The sequence below is a fragment of the Peromyscus californicus genome, unplaced genomic scaffold (genome assembly GCF_007827085.1).
Source record: "Peromyscus californicus insignis strain IS unplaced genomic scaffold, ASM782708v3 Scaffold_5__1_contigs__length_169319896, whole genome shotgun sequence".
NCBI lineage: Eukaryota > Metazoa > Chordata > Mammalia > Rodentia > Cricetidae > Peromyscus > Peromyscus californicus.
In genome coordinates, this window is record NW_026294573.1 from 7,030,160 (window position 1) to 7,045,970 (window position 15,811).

At 45.5% G+C, this 15,811-nt stretch overlaps 2 protein-coding genes and 1 pseudogene across 2 annotated transcripts in view; 1 reads left to right on the forward strand and 2 right to left on the reverse strand.

Moving 5' to 3' along the window:
* Positions 1–358, reverse strand: part of LOC128096092 (PRAME family member 8-like) — a 50,690-nt gene extending 50,332 nt beyond the window's left edge. Inside the window, exon 1 of the mRNA XM_052715249.1 lies at positions 72–358. Coding sequence (XP_052571209.1) covers positions 72–358 — 287 coding nt within the window. The remainder of the gene's footprint in view (positions 1–71) is intronic.
* The window catches only part of LOC128096151 (U4/U6.U5 tri-snRNP-associated protein 1-like), a 306,060-nt pseudogene that overhangs the window by 136,541 nt on the left and 153,708 nt on the right, over positions 1–15,811 (reverse strand).
* LOC128097565 (transcription initiation factor TFIID subunit 10-like) lies at positions 12,090–12,434 on the forward strand. The gene has a single exon (XM_052718155.1). It carries the CDS (start codon positions 12,090–12,092, stop codon positions 12,432–12,434), a length of 345 nt encoding a protein of 114 aa, XP_052574115.1.

A 15,811-nucleotide genomic window follows, 5' to 3' on the forward strand; every position in this document is an offset into this window, starting at 1 on the left:
TCTCCATGTCCCCAGTTGTTCCTTCTCTGCACCCCCACAGCCTTCCTCCATCCTAGCTGGGTCCTGATTACCTGGGATGAACCTTGTCTGTAATCAGCACATCTAGTCCATCAAGCAGAGCTTTCAAAGTCTCCAGGTCAGAGTCCTTTATCAGGGCTCTTACAGAAAGGTCTGGGAATGGCCAGGCAGCCACCATGGCCCTCAACATGTTTGTACGTCTGTTTTTGAAGGCCTCCTCAAACATCTCCGGGAGCAGTCCCACAGGCAGGTCCTCCAGAATAGAAATGGTCAAGTCCTCCTCCCTCAGCAGCCTCTGTCTTGCCAGCTGCATGAGTGTGGGTGGGGCCCGGTGTCCCATCATGACTGGTTTTCAGGGATAATAATCCTGAGGAAGCATGAAAGCAAAGACACCATTCAGAAAACTTAGGAAGCCCTTCTTCTTCCCACACAAGAACCTCTCTGTGGTGATGGTGGACATCTCAGTTTTCACATTTTGATCACCATGTGATGGTTTTAAAGCCACACTTCTCCTGTCTGCAGTGTGAAGCCTCTCAAAAGCATACTCTTTCCCAAACACCCCATCCTATTCCAACCACAGTTCAGGTGAAGCCATTTCCACTAAGGGCTCACCAGGAAGCCTGAAGGCTCAGCCCATGTGGTCAGTTAACCAGGACCTCACAGAAAGCAAAGGAAACATCCCATTTCCAACCTTGCCAGTCTCCGTTCACCTGGCTGACCCAGCCTGGAACAATTGAGGAAATCTGTGAGATGGACACCATTAGTTATTGACTTCACTTGTTGGTTATCACTGGTCCTGATGTTTCAGGGAAAGAGGCAGGAGGGCTGTAAGCATGTATTCTCTGTGTTACGGAGCTGGACAGGGTAACAAAGAAACAGCCGGGCGGTGGTGGCCCAGGTCTTTAATCCCAGCATTCCGGAGGCAGAGCCAGGTTGATCTCTGTGAGACTGAGGCCACCCTAGTCTACAGAGAGACTTCCAGGACAGGCTCCAAAGCTACAGAGAAACCTTGTCTTGAAAAACCAAAAAAAAAAAAAAAAAAAAAAAGAAGAAGAAAGAAAGAAAGAAAGAAAGAAAGAAAGAAAGAAAGAAAGAAACACTAAAAATTCAGTCAGTAAACCTTCAGTAGGTACTGCCATGGTCTGTAATGTTTGTAAAGCATCTGGAAAGACAGAACCCTGGGATGGAACTGATATAATTTACATATTACAGTCAAGAAACTCACTAGTCCAGTGTCATGGTTAGTTACTCCTACAGTTCTACAACATCCTACTTGAGGTCTCCAAAAACTAATGGAAGAATAAAAATAAAAAAAAGTATGATATTTCCAATTAAGTATAGAATGATGTTTCACATTTTTAATTTGAACACTGAGACCAGGGAAGCAGGCTGCTTCCTGCAAGATTCAGAACATTCTAGTCTCCATGATGCAACCACGTATAAAGCAGCAAAGAAAAAGGACTTCTTGCTATTGTGGTTGTTGTTATGGGATCTCAGCCAGGGCAGTCCGGGAACACACTCTGTAGCCCCAGGCTAGCCTCCAACTCAGAGAGATCTGCCTGCCTCTGCCTCCCAAGTGCTGGGATTAATGGTATACACAACCATTTCTGGTTTAAATTGACCTAAACATCAGCACAAGCTGGGCATTAGCGGCACATGTCTTTAATCTCATCACTTGGAGACAACTTCTATGAGTTCAAGTCAGCCTGTTCTACAGACAGATTCTGTGTCATGTCAAAACACAAAAAAAGAAAGACAAAGAAAAAGACCAGCACAGTCCAATCATCTGAATGATTCATGTGTAACTATCCCCCAGAATTTCCTGGAGTTCAGGTTCACCCTGATATTCACAGTGGAACTGTCTCTAAACAGGGACACTACAAACAGACTCAAATAATGACTTTGACATAAACAAAACTTGCTGGCTCTGATGATTATCCAGCAGAATGTCTGAGAACTTGAGGCCAGGCAGAGTTATATAGGAAGTTCTTGTCAAAAACCAAAAAATTTGCCGGGCAGTGGTGGCAGAGGCAGGGGATCTCTGTGAGTTTGAGGCCAGCCTGGGTTACAGAGTGAGTTCCAGGACAGGCTCCAAAGCAACACAGAGAAACCCTGTCTAAAAATACCAACCACTTCTTTTGTAATTCTGATGTTGTCTATGTGGAGTGGATCAGATCTTTACCTATGAAAAGAACTTAGACTAACTAAAGCAATAGTTACTAACCAATTCATTGACCCTACTAAGGCACAGTGACTTGTTAGTTATGGATTGATGGACTTGGTTTCTGAATCTTTTGAGATGAGGTTTCACAGTGTACTACCTAAGGTTAGCTTGATTGGTGCCTAGACTGGGCTCCAACTCTCAGCAACCCTCCTGTATCATACTGCCCTGTGATATGGTGTGAGCTGCTATATCTGAGTTTTATTCATATACCAACAACAGTTCTAACAGTGAGTCAGCTCAGAATTTACAGGACTGTTCCTCATGATAGACCTGAACTATAAAGCTGACCATGTCACTTTTAAAGGACTTTTGGCCTGGTCATGAATCACTTCTGGAATTTTAGAGCTGTGCTGGATGCTGTGGCATGCAAGAGAGGAGGACCATGGGATTGAATTCATTTTGTGACATTGGTACCGAGGATGCAGCAGCTTAGCTGATAAAGTATCTGTAGCATGCATACATACTACAGGAGACAAGACAAGAGGAGAGTCAAAAGTTTGAGTCTAGCCTGAGCTACATAATGAAACCCGGTCTGGAACCAGCAACACTGAGAGCTGTGGCCCAGTCTCAAAGAACAGCTTGGCAGAAAGACCTGAAGAATCCAGAATTCTATACCATGACTCCTCATCTTATGCTCGTAAAGCCTCCATCCACTCAATGAAGCATGGCATCCTTTTGCAAGAATCCACTTGGCTAGGATCACCATGTCCCACCCAATATCTACTGCTGCCAGAAAGCAAATGTTAAAACTTTTAAATAAAAAATGAAAAGCTGAAACCAAGGGGATGGCACATTGGTTAATCTAACAGGGCCACAGACCTTAGCAGGCCTCCAGACCTTAGCATAACTGACTGCATGATGGAAGTATCGGTCAGACTATAAAACTCAGCAGGCAGAGAGTAAGCACTACAACCCAATACAAAAACAAAACCTAATCCCCCAAAATTCATAGTTCTAGGAAAGTCTCAAATGTACCAACCTTGCTTTGTTTTAGCTTCTGTAATTTGATTTTTGGCTAACTATTTAACTAAACTATGTCAATCCAGAACATGGTTTTCATGCTTAAAAGGTCATCCTGGGAAAGGCTCAGTGCTACACAGGGAGCCTGAGCACCCAGTGTAGTCACTGGCCCATTAATAAAGACTTTTTTTTTTTTTTTTTGGTTTTTTGAGACAGGGTTTCTCTGTGTAGTTTTGCACCTTTCCTGGAACTCACTTGGTAGCCCAGGCTGGCCTCGAACTCACAGAGATCCGCGTGGCTCTGCCTCCCAAGTGCTGGGATTAAAGGCGTGTGCCACCGCTGCCTGGCAGATTAAGACTTCCTATTGGCTTAAACTCATGCCTGAGCAGTGCTGTTTCTGGTTAACACCCCTCAAGTCAAAAGAGAGAACTCAGTGTGTCCTCTGTACTCACTAGCAGTCTCAAAGCCAGACTGTCATCAGACTAAGCATGTGGGGTCTCTCACAAGAACTGACAGAGACATAATTAACCTTTGTCCACCAGGTACCAATCCCCGCTCCTCTGAATCTCATTCCTCCTTGGAAAGGTTACTCAGGAAAATGCAATGTGACCAGCTTCTTGTCAGGGCAAAGACACTGATCACCTTTTAAGGCCCTCAAAAGAGACAGTGCCAATGTTATGTGCCCAATCCACCCCGGCTCTGCTTTCCACAGATGGAAACTGAGTCTCTGTTCTTCCATCTTTCTCTTAGGAGTGGTGGCTGAAAGTATTTACACTCGACAAGCCACTCTGTAGAACCAGCTTCAAATCAGGCCAAACTAGAAAACTCCCCGGTTTAAGGGGTAAAGTGCTCCCAGGTGGTTTTTCAGCCACCCAGAGAAGATTCAGGGAAGACACATGTCTGTTTCCTTGTGGTGCAGTTAAATAACCTGTGGGAGTGGTTGTAGATGTATCGGTCTTATTAAATAAGAAACAGAGCCAAATTAAGAGTCAAAAGCCCAAGGGGTCAGAGCACTAGCGAATAGCCTTAACTTACCAGCTGCTGCCGTCCTTCTGCTCAGAAGACAGAGCTACTTCCTGTGTGTCTGTCTTTTTATGGACTTTCTGCTCTACCTTCTCATTGGTTCTAAACCCAACCACATGACTTCTTCATCACAGCCTGTTTATACAGACCTCCAGGTCTCTATGGTTGGTACTTGGATTAAAGGTGTGTGTCAGCAAGCTAGCTGTGTCCTTGAACACACAGGCTCTGCCTGCCATGTGATAGGATTAAGGGCGTGTGCTACCATTGCCAGACTTATGCTAAATGCCTTGCTATTAGCTCTGACCCCCAGGCAACTTTATTTATTAACATACAAATAAAATCACATTTCAGCACAAATAAAATATCACCATAAGTGGTCTTGAGAATCTCTGGGGAAGGAGTCTGGTTTAAAGGGACTTTCGGAGTGGCTGGGTCTGGGCAGAGAGATGTTGCTTCCACTAGAACATTCCAGACTCTTTGGGTGTGTGGATGCCAGGGTGCCAGGGGATGAGATGGAACTTCCACCAGAACAGTGACATTACAGCTATACAATTCTGAGCCTCATTAGTCGAGTTTCATTTACCAGAGGGATAATTAAAAGAATTTAAAAGCTAAGACAGAAAGTCACATAAATAATAAAGGAAGTACAATACTGTCATGGTTTGTGCCTATACCTAGCATTAGGGAGGCTGAGGCTGGAGGATTGCTTAAAGCTCAAGACAAGCTTGGACCACAGACACTGTTGTATTTACAAAAAGTTGAGGCATTGGGAAGGAGTCCCACCATACAAATGGCCCACGTGGGAGGTTTATTGAGGGGAAGAGAAGGGGTTGAGATGGGTCTCTGGGGATGAGACTGAAGGAAGAGAAAGAGACAGGAGGTGTACAAGGCCCGTTGTATATAAGGAAACATAGCAAATGGGCACAGGGGATGCTCTTAGTGGCTGTAACTGAGATATATCCTGTCAGGACCCTGAGGGCAGGCCAGGGGTCCTAAATGCTAATAACAGCCTGTCTCCACAGGCAACACTCATCCTTTCAGAGGCTCTCAGAATCTGGTCCCAGTTTTTAAAATAATTTACTTTGCTTTATGTATGTACATGTGTGTATGTAAACATGGTTCCCATAGAGGTCTAAAGAGGGCATTGGGTCCTCTGGGACTGCAGTTACAAGAGCCACCACCTAACCTGAGTGCTGAAACCCAAACTCAGGACCTCCAGAGAACAGCATGCTCTCTTAATCACTGAGCCCTCTGTCTCTGCAGGTCTGGTCCCATCCCATCTTAATTATACTTCTTAACCATAGCTGTTAGGATCTGGTGAGCTGGAACTTCCAGAAGGCTATTGCATTTTGAAGTGACCTATGGTATAATTTACCCACAAATCTCAACATATACATGATAATCATATATCATGTATCATATAGCTAGCTAGAGTTCCTGCATGACATATGAGTTCAGCTTTATTAATCTCTTGAGAGCAAAAATGAAATCCCTTGAGTCTTGGGAATGCCATAATTTTTGGAACAGTCCTAGAGTTGAGAGTCGGCCTGAATGGGCGGCATATTTACTTTACTTGGCATGTGACCTTTCATCTAGTCTTCTTTGTCCCCTGGGATTTTCTTAAGCCCAGCAGGTTTTGGAGGTAATTTTCCCTATTTGTGACCAGTTTATGCTCACAAGGAAACCTTAAATTCAGAGACTCATGTCCCTTGTATATGTTGGTGATGTTGTTAGTCTGGCCTAGAACTCACAGAGATCTGCCTGCCTCTACCTGCACAGTGCTGGGATTAAAGGTGTGTGCCACTATGCCCTGCTGACGCTGGCAGTTTTGAATTGGTAAACCCACAGCCACCACTGAAATACTTATGCCTCAGCAGATGTTCATAAAAACAATAAACAAACAAAGATGTTTCTGCAGGCATGGTGGTACACACCTTTAATCCCAGCATGCAGGAGGAAGAAGCAGGGGGCTCTCTTTGAGTTCAAGGCCAGGCAGGAACTTGCTTCACCATAGGTTTGCACCACTATGTCTGGTTTAAGGGTCCTTTCCTTTGTTTTTGGAGAGGGGTTCTAATGCAGCTTAGCCTGGACTCAGTCTCACTACCTAAGAAAAGCCAGCTTTGAAGTCTTTCATTTATTTAGTTAGTTTTTTTGAGACAGGATCTCTCTATATGACCCTGACTGTCCTGGAACTCACTATGTAGTCCATATTGGGCTCAACCAGACAGAGATTTTCCTGCCTAGACATTGTGGTCCACACCTTTAATCCCAGCAGTTGGGGGGCAGAGGCAGGTAGGTGAAACTCTATGAGATCCATTCTGATCTACAGAGTGAGTTCCAAGACAGGCTCCAGAGAGAAAACTTGTCTCAAAAAAAACAAATCAAAAAGGCATGAGACACCATGACTTGTCCTCTGTATTTATTTTTGGTTATATTTGTTTATTCTGTGTGCCTATCTGTATGAGTGTGGGCATGTGTGGGACACAGCTTCTATATGTGGAAGACAGATTCACTGGTATGCTGAATTTGCTATTATCTTATTTCCAACAATACAAAGAGTCTGACAGAGGAAGCCAGAACATTGCCCAAGATTCCACCCCAGTCTTAAGGTTCTCCATGCACGAAGTTAAATGGCCTGAAATGAAACCAAGGTTCATCAGTGGCCACCCTCTGCTTCTCTAGCTCCCTCTCAGTGCCAAGTGTTCTGTCAAGGATCCAAGCCTTTTCTCAACCCAGCTTACTGAATTGTTCTCCAAATGTGTGTGAGAGCTGCTTCTGATTCTATTCTTCCCATTCATCTTTTGAGAAAAGATTATTCGATTTATTTTGTGGGGCGGGGACTCTGTGTCTACATAATGTTCACATGGAACTGGCAGGGGCTGGTTCCTCCTTTCAGCATGTGGGTCCTAGGGATTGAACTGAGGCTTGACGGCAAGACCTTCCCCCATTGAGCTGTCTCTCACCAACCCCAACTCCTGCCTCCAGATCTTCAAGCACATCCTGCCACCCTGTGCTACCGGAGCCAGCTCATTCATCTTAGGACATATAGAGACCATACTTCTTGTTGCTTGGGTTACTGAGTGACTATAACTTAATAGTTGGCTATGGGAGGTTCAGTTGAACAGAAATAAAAGCTTAAGTTTGAATACCTTAGTGCAAAACAAAACCAATTCTTGGGCCTGGTGTGGTGGTGCAGGCCTTTAATCCTTGGAAGGCAGGACCAAATAGCCAGTGGCCAGGCAGGAAGTATAGGTGGGACAAGGAGGAGAATAAAGCTTGGAAGTGGAAGGCTGAGTCAGAGACACTGCCAGCCACCACAATGACAAACAGCATGTGAAGATGCCGGTAAGTCACAAGCCACGTGGCAAGGTATAGATTAATAGAAATGGATTAATTTAAGCTGTAAGAACAGTTAGTAAGAAGCCTGCCACGGCCATACAGTTTGTAACCAAATTAAGTCTCTGTGTTTACTTGGTCGGGTCTGAGCGGCTGTGGAACCGGGTGAGAGAGATTTGTCCTGACTGTGGGCCAGGCAGGAAAACTCTAGCTATAGCCCTGAGGGAGACCTGAGTTAAACTTTTAGAACCAATACAGTTGGTGGAAGGAGAGAGAGAGTCAGCTCACACAAGTTGTCTCCTTGTCTACACATACAAATTAAATGTGTAGTAAACCAAGTTGACTGTCTTATGTTGGGCAAAAGTCTTCCACTAGTTTTGATGACCTCTAGAGCCTCTCCTGTACGAACACCAAAGCTGGTCAATTCTAGTAGCTCAGGCCTTTAATCCCATCACATGTGGGACAGAAACAGCTGGATCTCAGTGAGGTTGAGGCCATCCTGGTCTTTGCAGTTATTTCAGGCCAGCTGGGGGTGAAGCAAATATCTATGTGGATTCCTCTTGAAGACCCGTGACTTTGATGATGGACTCAGTGTCTCCCTTGCCCTTACTGACTCTAATATGATCAGCTTCAAGGCTTTGGTACACTCATCAGGAACAGATTTCAACCAGCATAACAACCTACCAACAAATGTGAGACAATCTGCGATATAGAGCCTGAATCAAATATTTCTTTACTTCATTGGGGCTGAGGAGCCAACCCAGGGCTTTAAATATACTGAGTCTGTTCATCACCACTCAGCTGTATCCAAACCACTTTCCTCAAGCCACCTTGTACAGTACCATGCCAGCTGTTATAAAATGGCAATATATATCAGTAAGCCTTCCTCTAGATACAGGTCACATCATTCAGTAGACACTTCCCTAAGATGCTCAAACAAGACTCCATCTCACATAGGTTTTTTTTTTTTTTTTTGGTCTTTCGAGACAGGGTTTCTCTGTGTAGCTTTGCGCCTTTCCTGGAACTCACTTGGTAGTCCAGGCTGGCCTCGAACTCACAGAGATCCGCATGGCTCTGCCTTCCGAGTGCTGGGATTAAAGGCGTGCGCCACCATCGCCCGGCAGGTTTTTTTTTTTTTTTAAGACAGGCTCTCACTATATGGACCAAGCTGGTCTAGAACTCACAGAGATATAATCAGTGATTTATTTATTGACCAATCAGAAACATACTTGACATACAGAACATCCCACAGCAAGGGCAGCAGGCACCTTTATCAGGAGCCATCTTGCTGGCTGAGGTGATTTACTTTAAGTAAATTAAGATTCAGAATACTGTTTGTCTATCCAATTATTCTAATAATGTTGAATGGGATAAGGGCAAAATTAGTACTAGACCTCTGGGCATGAAACACAAGGCTAGGCCATGATCTTGCAGTCCTCCTGCTTTGGCCTGTCTGGTATACAACTCAAGATGGCTCAGCACCAGATCTTAAATATGTTTATCTGAGAAATCAAGAAGAAATATCTATGGGCCACCTAGGGCTGCTTGTCTGCCTGAGGGCATATTGAGTGGCATCTCCCTGTGGTCACTGACTGAGGATATAGACCAGTTTCATAGAGCTATGAGATCCACAGGAGGTCAAGCAGTGCTCCCTGTCTCCCCCACCCCAGCTTCAGGACATTGGACCTTGTTATGCCCAGATTGCAGGGACCCCCAAAAGACCACCATGGAGAATCCCTTATGTAAAACCAAAGAGCCATTATTATTTCAAGCTCACAACTTAGAGCCTCTCTACAATTCAGCAGGGAGAACAGAAACCCAGAGCCCAGGCAGTGTGGAGGAGGGGATTTCCAAGGTTCAGGGTCCTGATTGACTGACATTTGTCTAGGGGTATAGGGAATGTTTGGAATGTCAGGCCTTTCCTCTTAGATGCAGGCCCCACTGTGTGGGGTCAGCTTATAGCGTCTCTGGGTTCAGAGATTGCCTGCCAGAAGCTGTGTCTGGGCCTCAGGTATTTCCCCTTAGATGGAGCACCATTGGGTGAAGTCAGCTTATGGCTTTTCCTGGGTCCAGTTGTTGCCTGCCAGAAGCTGTGTGGGCCTCTAAGCCTGTCATGGCAGCTCTGTGGTCAAGCTGTTTTGGGGCCCCCACAGACCTCATCTTGGCTGCTCCTCTGAGGCTTTCTGATGCTGGGTGTATCCTCCTCTAGGTAGGAAGGAAGGAAGGAAGACAGGGAGGGAGGGAGGAAGAGAGGAGTGGAGAAAGAGAGGGAGGGAGGGAGGAAGAAGCAAGCCCTAGTGTTTGTACAGTGACTCTGCATTTGGGACGTTGTCTTCAAAGTGCTCTCAGTTCATTCTCTTTTCTGCATGGAAATCTAATCAATCTTGACACAACTTATTACATATGGTCTACTGAGACAGGGGGATTACTAAGACATACAGGTGGACTCAGAGTACAATAAGAGTTCCAGATAGGCCTAAGGTATAGTGTGAGACATCAACTGGAAAAAAATCTACCGAAGTAATAATGTAAATTAGACAACGAATCCCAGAGCTCAGAGTTTGAGGAGGAGTGTTATGGATGAGCCTGGGACCTTGACCATCATCTCAAATTTCATCCATTACCAAAGTAAGTCTGATTCACTCAAATTACTGAAGCAAAATCCCAAATAGTAAGATTAAACGGGTGAGAACTTCCTCATCCAATCAGGTGGCAGCTTGTGTCTAACAGGTGGGCCTCCAAAGGGAAAGCAAGGGGGAAGTGGATATAATGGTTAGAATGGGGCTCCAAAGGGAAAGCAAGGGGGAAGAGGATATAATGGTTAGAATGGGGCTCCAAAGGGAAAGCAAGGGGGAAGTGGATATAAGGGTCAGAATGGCTAAGCAAGACACTATGAGCATTGGAATCTGGAGTGACTGACTTACCCTGCTGGGATTGGAAGACCTGTAACCAATGTCCAGATCGGACAAGTTATTCACCCTATCAAGAAGCCCCATCTCGGGCCGGGCGGTGGTGGCGCACGCCTTTAATCCCAGCACTCGGGAGGCAGAGCCAGGCGGATCTCTGTGAGTTCGAGGCCAGCCTGGGCTACCAAGTGAGTTCCAGGAAAGGCGCAAAGCTACACAGAGAAACCCTGTCTCGAAAAAAAAAGAAAAAAAAAAAAAAAAGAAGCCCCATCTCACCCAGGATAGCCTGTCTCTCATTTCATCTTCATTTTTTTTCTTGGTTGGTGTGGCTACTGTGAAGGAGAAAATTTCATTAAGCCCAGACTCAGTTTACACCTCTATATGTAAGCTTTTATACCCTGTTACTGTAAGACCGAAATGTGCCATCTTAGAAATAAGACCAAAATGCTTTCACCCTAAAATTAAGGCCTAAGTTTTCTCCTTTTAGGAATAGGCCATTAGTTACTGAAACCAGTCAATTCAGATTCCAGAAACCAGGAAGTGTAAAAGTACAGAGTCACAAGGTAGTCACAAGGTAATGACTGCCTGACTATGGAATGTCTTCTCCCTGGTTTCCAGGGTAACTGACCACAGAAATATCCCCACCTGAGGGCAGCCAATGAGAAATGGTGGTAGGTAACCACTCCCTTAGAAGTAAGATTAAGCCATGATTTCTAGAAATCCCCTAGAAGCGAGCCAATCAGAATTGTACCCGTACTAGCACCCCTAATTGATGTAACCTTGTGGCTTTTGCCTTTAAAAACTGAGCTTGCAGACAGGAAGGCACTTCCTCCAGCCTCCACTGTGTTGGATGTATTGGACAAAGTCCCTGCCTAGGCTTGTATTACTTTTGGATATCTAGAATTAAACCTTGCTTTTGCATCCCGGGATACTCATCTTTGGTGGTCTCTCTGGGGGTCACGATCTGGGCACAACATTACTACTCACCAGGCTGGCCTCAAACTCAGAGATCCTCCAGCCTCTGCCTCCCCACTGGTGGGATTAAAAGCGAGTGTCCCCAACGCCCTGCCTCAAAGGGATTTTAGACAGAGGATCTGATCTTGGGAAGGTTTGTCAAAAATGTCAAAAGGAAATGTGTAGCCCAGGCTGGCCTCGAACTCGTGATCCTCCTGCCTCTGCCTCCTTCAGCAAATCCTACCGGCATTCGAGGCCAGCCTGGTCTCCAAACTGAGTTCCAGGAAAGGCACAAAGCTACACAGAGAAACCCTGTCTCGAAAAATAAAACAAACAAACAAAAAAAAGTCAAAAGGTTTAAATCCCTTAATAAAATTAGATCTGGATCATGATGAAAGAAAAGCCTGGTTAGCCACCTCTCCCACCAGCACCAAGATCTGCAGCAGCTCAGGCATGGACCACCAGACAGCAGCAGCCTGTGCAGCCTAGGTCTCGGGTCTGGCGCCCCAGGTATGGGCTCCTACTGCGCTGCCCAATAGCACACCCTCTGAGAGCAAGGCCAGCCAAGCCGGGACTGCAGGGGACCTGCCCCATCTCAGGCTCCAGCAGGGGCCGACCTAGGTGGCAGCAGCTGCCTTGGCTCCCCATAAAGGGCAATGTCTAAGGACATGTATGCCCTGTCAAGCAAGGCCAACAGAGAAGGGAAGCCTGTAGAGTCAAGTAAGTCTCCTGTAAACTTCTTGATGCAGCTGGAGAATTACACTCCTATGATCCTAGATGCAGTGACCGCTTATTACCTGAATCCTGCTGGCTTTGAAACTTCAGACCCATTCATAATTCGGCTCATCTCACTAGCTGCCCAGAAGTTCATCTCAGATATTGCCAACGATGCCCTACAGCACTGCAAAATGAAGGGAACAGCCTCTGGCAGCTCCCTGACCAAGAGCAAGGACGGCAAGTACCCTTACCATGGAGGACTTGACCCCTGCCCTCAGCGAATATGGTATCCATGAGAAGAAGCCCCACTACTTCACCTGAGCCACCTAACCCAGACCTATTTGTCTTTTCCTCTGTCCCCACACCAGCCTGTTTCCATAAAAAACTTTATTGTGAAAAACAGAAAGAAAGAAAGAAAGAACAAAAGAAAGAAAGAAAGAAAGAAAGAAAGAAAGAAAGAAAGAAAGAAAGAAAGAAAGAAAGAAAGAAAAGCCTTTTCATTTACCAGAGGGATAATTAAAAGAATTTAAAAGTTAAGACAGGAAGTCACAAATATAATAAAGGATTTAAAAGGCTGTCATGGCTTGTGCCTATACCTAGCACTAGGGAGGCTGAGGCTGGAGGATTTCTTAAAGCTCAACACAAGCTTGGACCACAGACACTGTTGTATTTTAAAAATGATGAGTCATTGGGAAGGAGTCACATATACAACAGGCCTACCTTACAGGATTATTGAGGGAAGGGGGAGAGAAGAGCAGAGACTGGTCTCTGGGGATGAAAGTGAAGAAAGAGAAAGGGACAGGAGGTGTATAAGGCCAGCCTTTTATAAGGAAACATAGCGAAAGCCCACAGGGGATGCTCTTAGTGGCTGCAGCTGAGATATATATCCTGTCAGGACCCTGAGGGCAGGCCAGGTGTCCTAAATGCTAATGAATACCCTGTCTCCACAGGCAACACTCATCCTTTCAGAGGCCTTAAGGATCTGGTCCCAGTTTTTAAAATAATTTATTTTGCTTTATGTATGTACATGTGTGTATGTACATATGGTTCCTTTAAAGCATCTGAGGACGTTGGGTCCTCTGAGACTGGAGTTACAAGAGCCACCACCTAACTTGAGTGCTGAAACCCAAACTCAGGTCCTCCAGAGAGCACCTCTGTCTTTGGTTGGTGTAGTGGGTAGCCATTCCAGCTTTGATCTGGAAGTTCCAACCCCCATTGAGACTTCGGCAACTGTCACGCCTACAAGGCGTGGCCAAGGGAGGCGCCTGGGGACCCAAGATCTGGATTGGTGGGCGCTCTCTCCGTGCCAGGACCCTGGATAGTGGAGGTGGACCAAGCAGAGCTCCAGAGAACACCGCTGGACTGTGATACACCTTCCCCAGACCCCGCGACCTGCCTATCCCTTAATTTGTAAGTTACACCATTAAATAAATCTCCTTTTAACTACGTGGAGTGGCCTTAATAATTACACCAATAGGTTGGCCTCTGCCTTTTGGTTGTCCATCTTACATAAAGATTTGTAATTTATGGATATATGTTTCTTTCTTGAACAGTAAGTTATTTGAACTATGAACTGGTGTTGGGCATACAGCATTCTCACTGTTGAGCTATGATCTGTCTTTTTCTTGCTTTGGAACACTTGAGGAGCTGGATATTATTTCCCCAACCACCTTTACACTTTCCCATAGGTTTCAATAAAACCCTTTTGCATGAGAGGGCATTGTATTCTTTTAATTGACTGAGTCGTTTTCATTGACAATTTCATAGTTGTTCATCACGCTTACCGTGTTTGCATATTCTCGTGTCCCCCTTGTTTCTATACCTTCTGCATCCTAGAAATTTCACAGTGAACAAAGACCCAAATTCCCTCTTCTTGGGCATTTTATACACTTCAACTTCATGAAACCCCAGTCAAAAAGCTAGAGAGAGATTCTCTTGGAGAGATGGCTCAGAGGTTAACAGGGCTTGCTGTTCTTTCTGGGGACCAGTGTTTGATTTCAGCACCCTGAAACTCTTGGAACAGTTCCAGATTATCTGACACCACCCTTGCTTTTTCTGTTCTCTGGGAGCACTTGCTGTCTTCCACATCCACACACAAACACCACACATGTTCTCAGGATATGCCTTTGATTTATTATCATTGAGTGTGTATGTGAGTCTGTATGTAGGCCCCTCTGTGCCATTGTAACAATGTGAAGGTCAGAGGATGCTCTCTCTCCCCCCCCCCTCCCTTTCTCCCTCATTCCGCCACCCCCTCTCTCTCTCTGAGATGTGATCAACCACATAGCTCTGGCCATCCTAAAAATCATTATGTACACCAGGCCAGCTACGAACTCCCAGAAATCCACAAGCTTTTGCCACCCATGTGCTGGGATTAAAAATACTTGCCACCATGCCTGGCTTCAGAGAATGACTTTCAATGGTCAGTTTCTTTTTCCACAGGAGATTCTGGGCATCACACTAAGGACTTCCTGTTGATGTAGCAAACACTCATGCATTGAGCCACCACGATATTCCACAATCTGACTGTCTGTCTAAGCCCAAGAGTAAATGAAGCCTTTCCCAGCCAACACTCTGCATGCTGTGGTCACATGTCAGTAATACTCAGTCCTAGCTCATGGAGTGGGTCATCAACATACTCCTGCATTTACTAGATCCCTAACATTCATCGCTTAATGACGGCACATTTGATGCTTTCCATTCCATGGACCATCTTGAACTCCATGTGGATGAGCATGGTGGGGATTGAGATAACTGATCCCTCCTCTCAGGGACTGGAAGGCAGTGGTTGATTAGAGGACCTGTGACTCAAATGGTCCTTAAGAGTCAGAGTCTCAGAGGAGTCACTGAAGCCCTCCACAGTGATGGAGGCTGCACTCACTTGCTGAATTCAGTGTCCTGCAATCTGGTCCATAGATGGTGATTCAATGGCCCCTAAGGAACCTAGTCCATCCTCTGCTAATATCCAGGGCTAAGACCAGCCCAGGTGACACAATAAACATTCCATTATTTTCTCTAGATTAAAACTTAACTATTTGTTTGGGTGAGATATGGAAAAATGGAAATAAAAGCAGTGTTGACATTTGGATTTGAGATGAGTATGATTGTGTAGGCTTGTAAGGTGAAGCCAACCGGATCAGGTACTCCAGGCCAGCTGGGACAAAATTGGGAGGTCCAGGCAAGTTTGGGCTTTAGTGAGAATGGTGTCAAAGGGCAGGACAGCAGCTTCTGGAATAGGAGAATTCCAGCTAGAGAATCTTGGATCAATGCTGAGCCTCTCTGGAAGAGGGCTTCCAGGTGTGTGGGACTGCTCCTGGGACATGCAGCAATGGCTAAAGGAACCTTTACCTCTTCCCACAGGCATGGGAAGAAAGTCCAATCTGTATCTCAGGGTGAAGGATGCTAAGGAGTAAAAGTGAGCTTTGTGACTGTCTCTCTGAGGAAGTGGAAATTCTCATGTTTTGTTTGTGTGTGTTTGTGTGTTTGCTTGTTTGTTTGCTTGATGTGATACCCTTTATGTAGACTAGAATGACCTCGACCACAGGACCTCTAGGTACTGTGCCTCCTGGGTGCTGGAATTAACGGTGTGCACTACCACACGTGGCAGAAGAGCTCCTGCCAAGCACATTGGAAGCCCTTGATGCTGTCCTTAGCACCATGGAATGGTACCCAA

Coding starts and splice junctions, on each gene's coding strand:
- LOC128097565 (XM_052718155.1), top strand. CDS start 12,090: ATGTATGCCCTGTCAAGCAAGGCCAACAGAGAAGGGAAGCCTGTAGAG.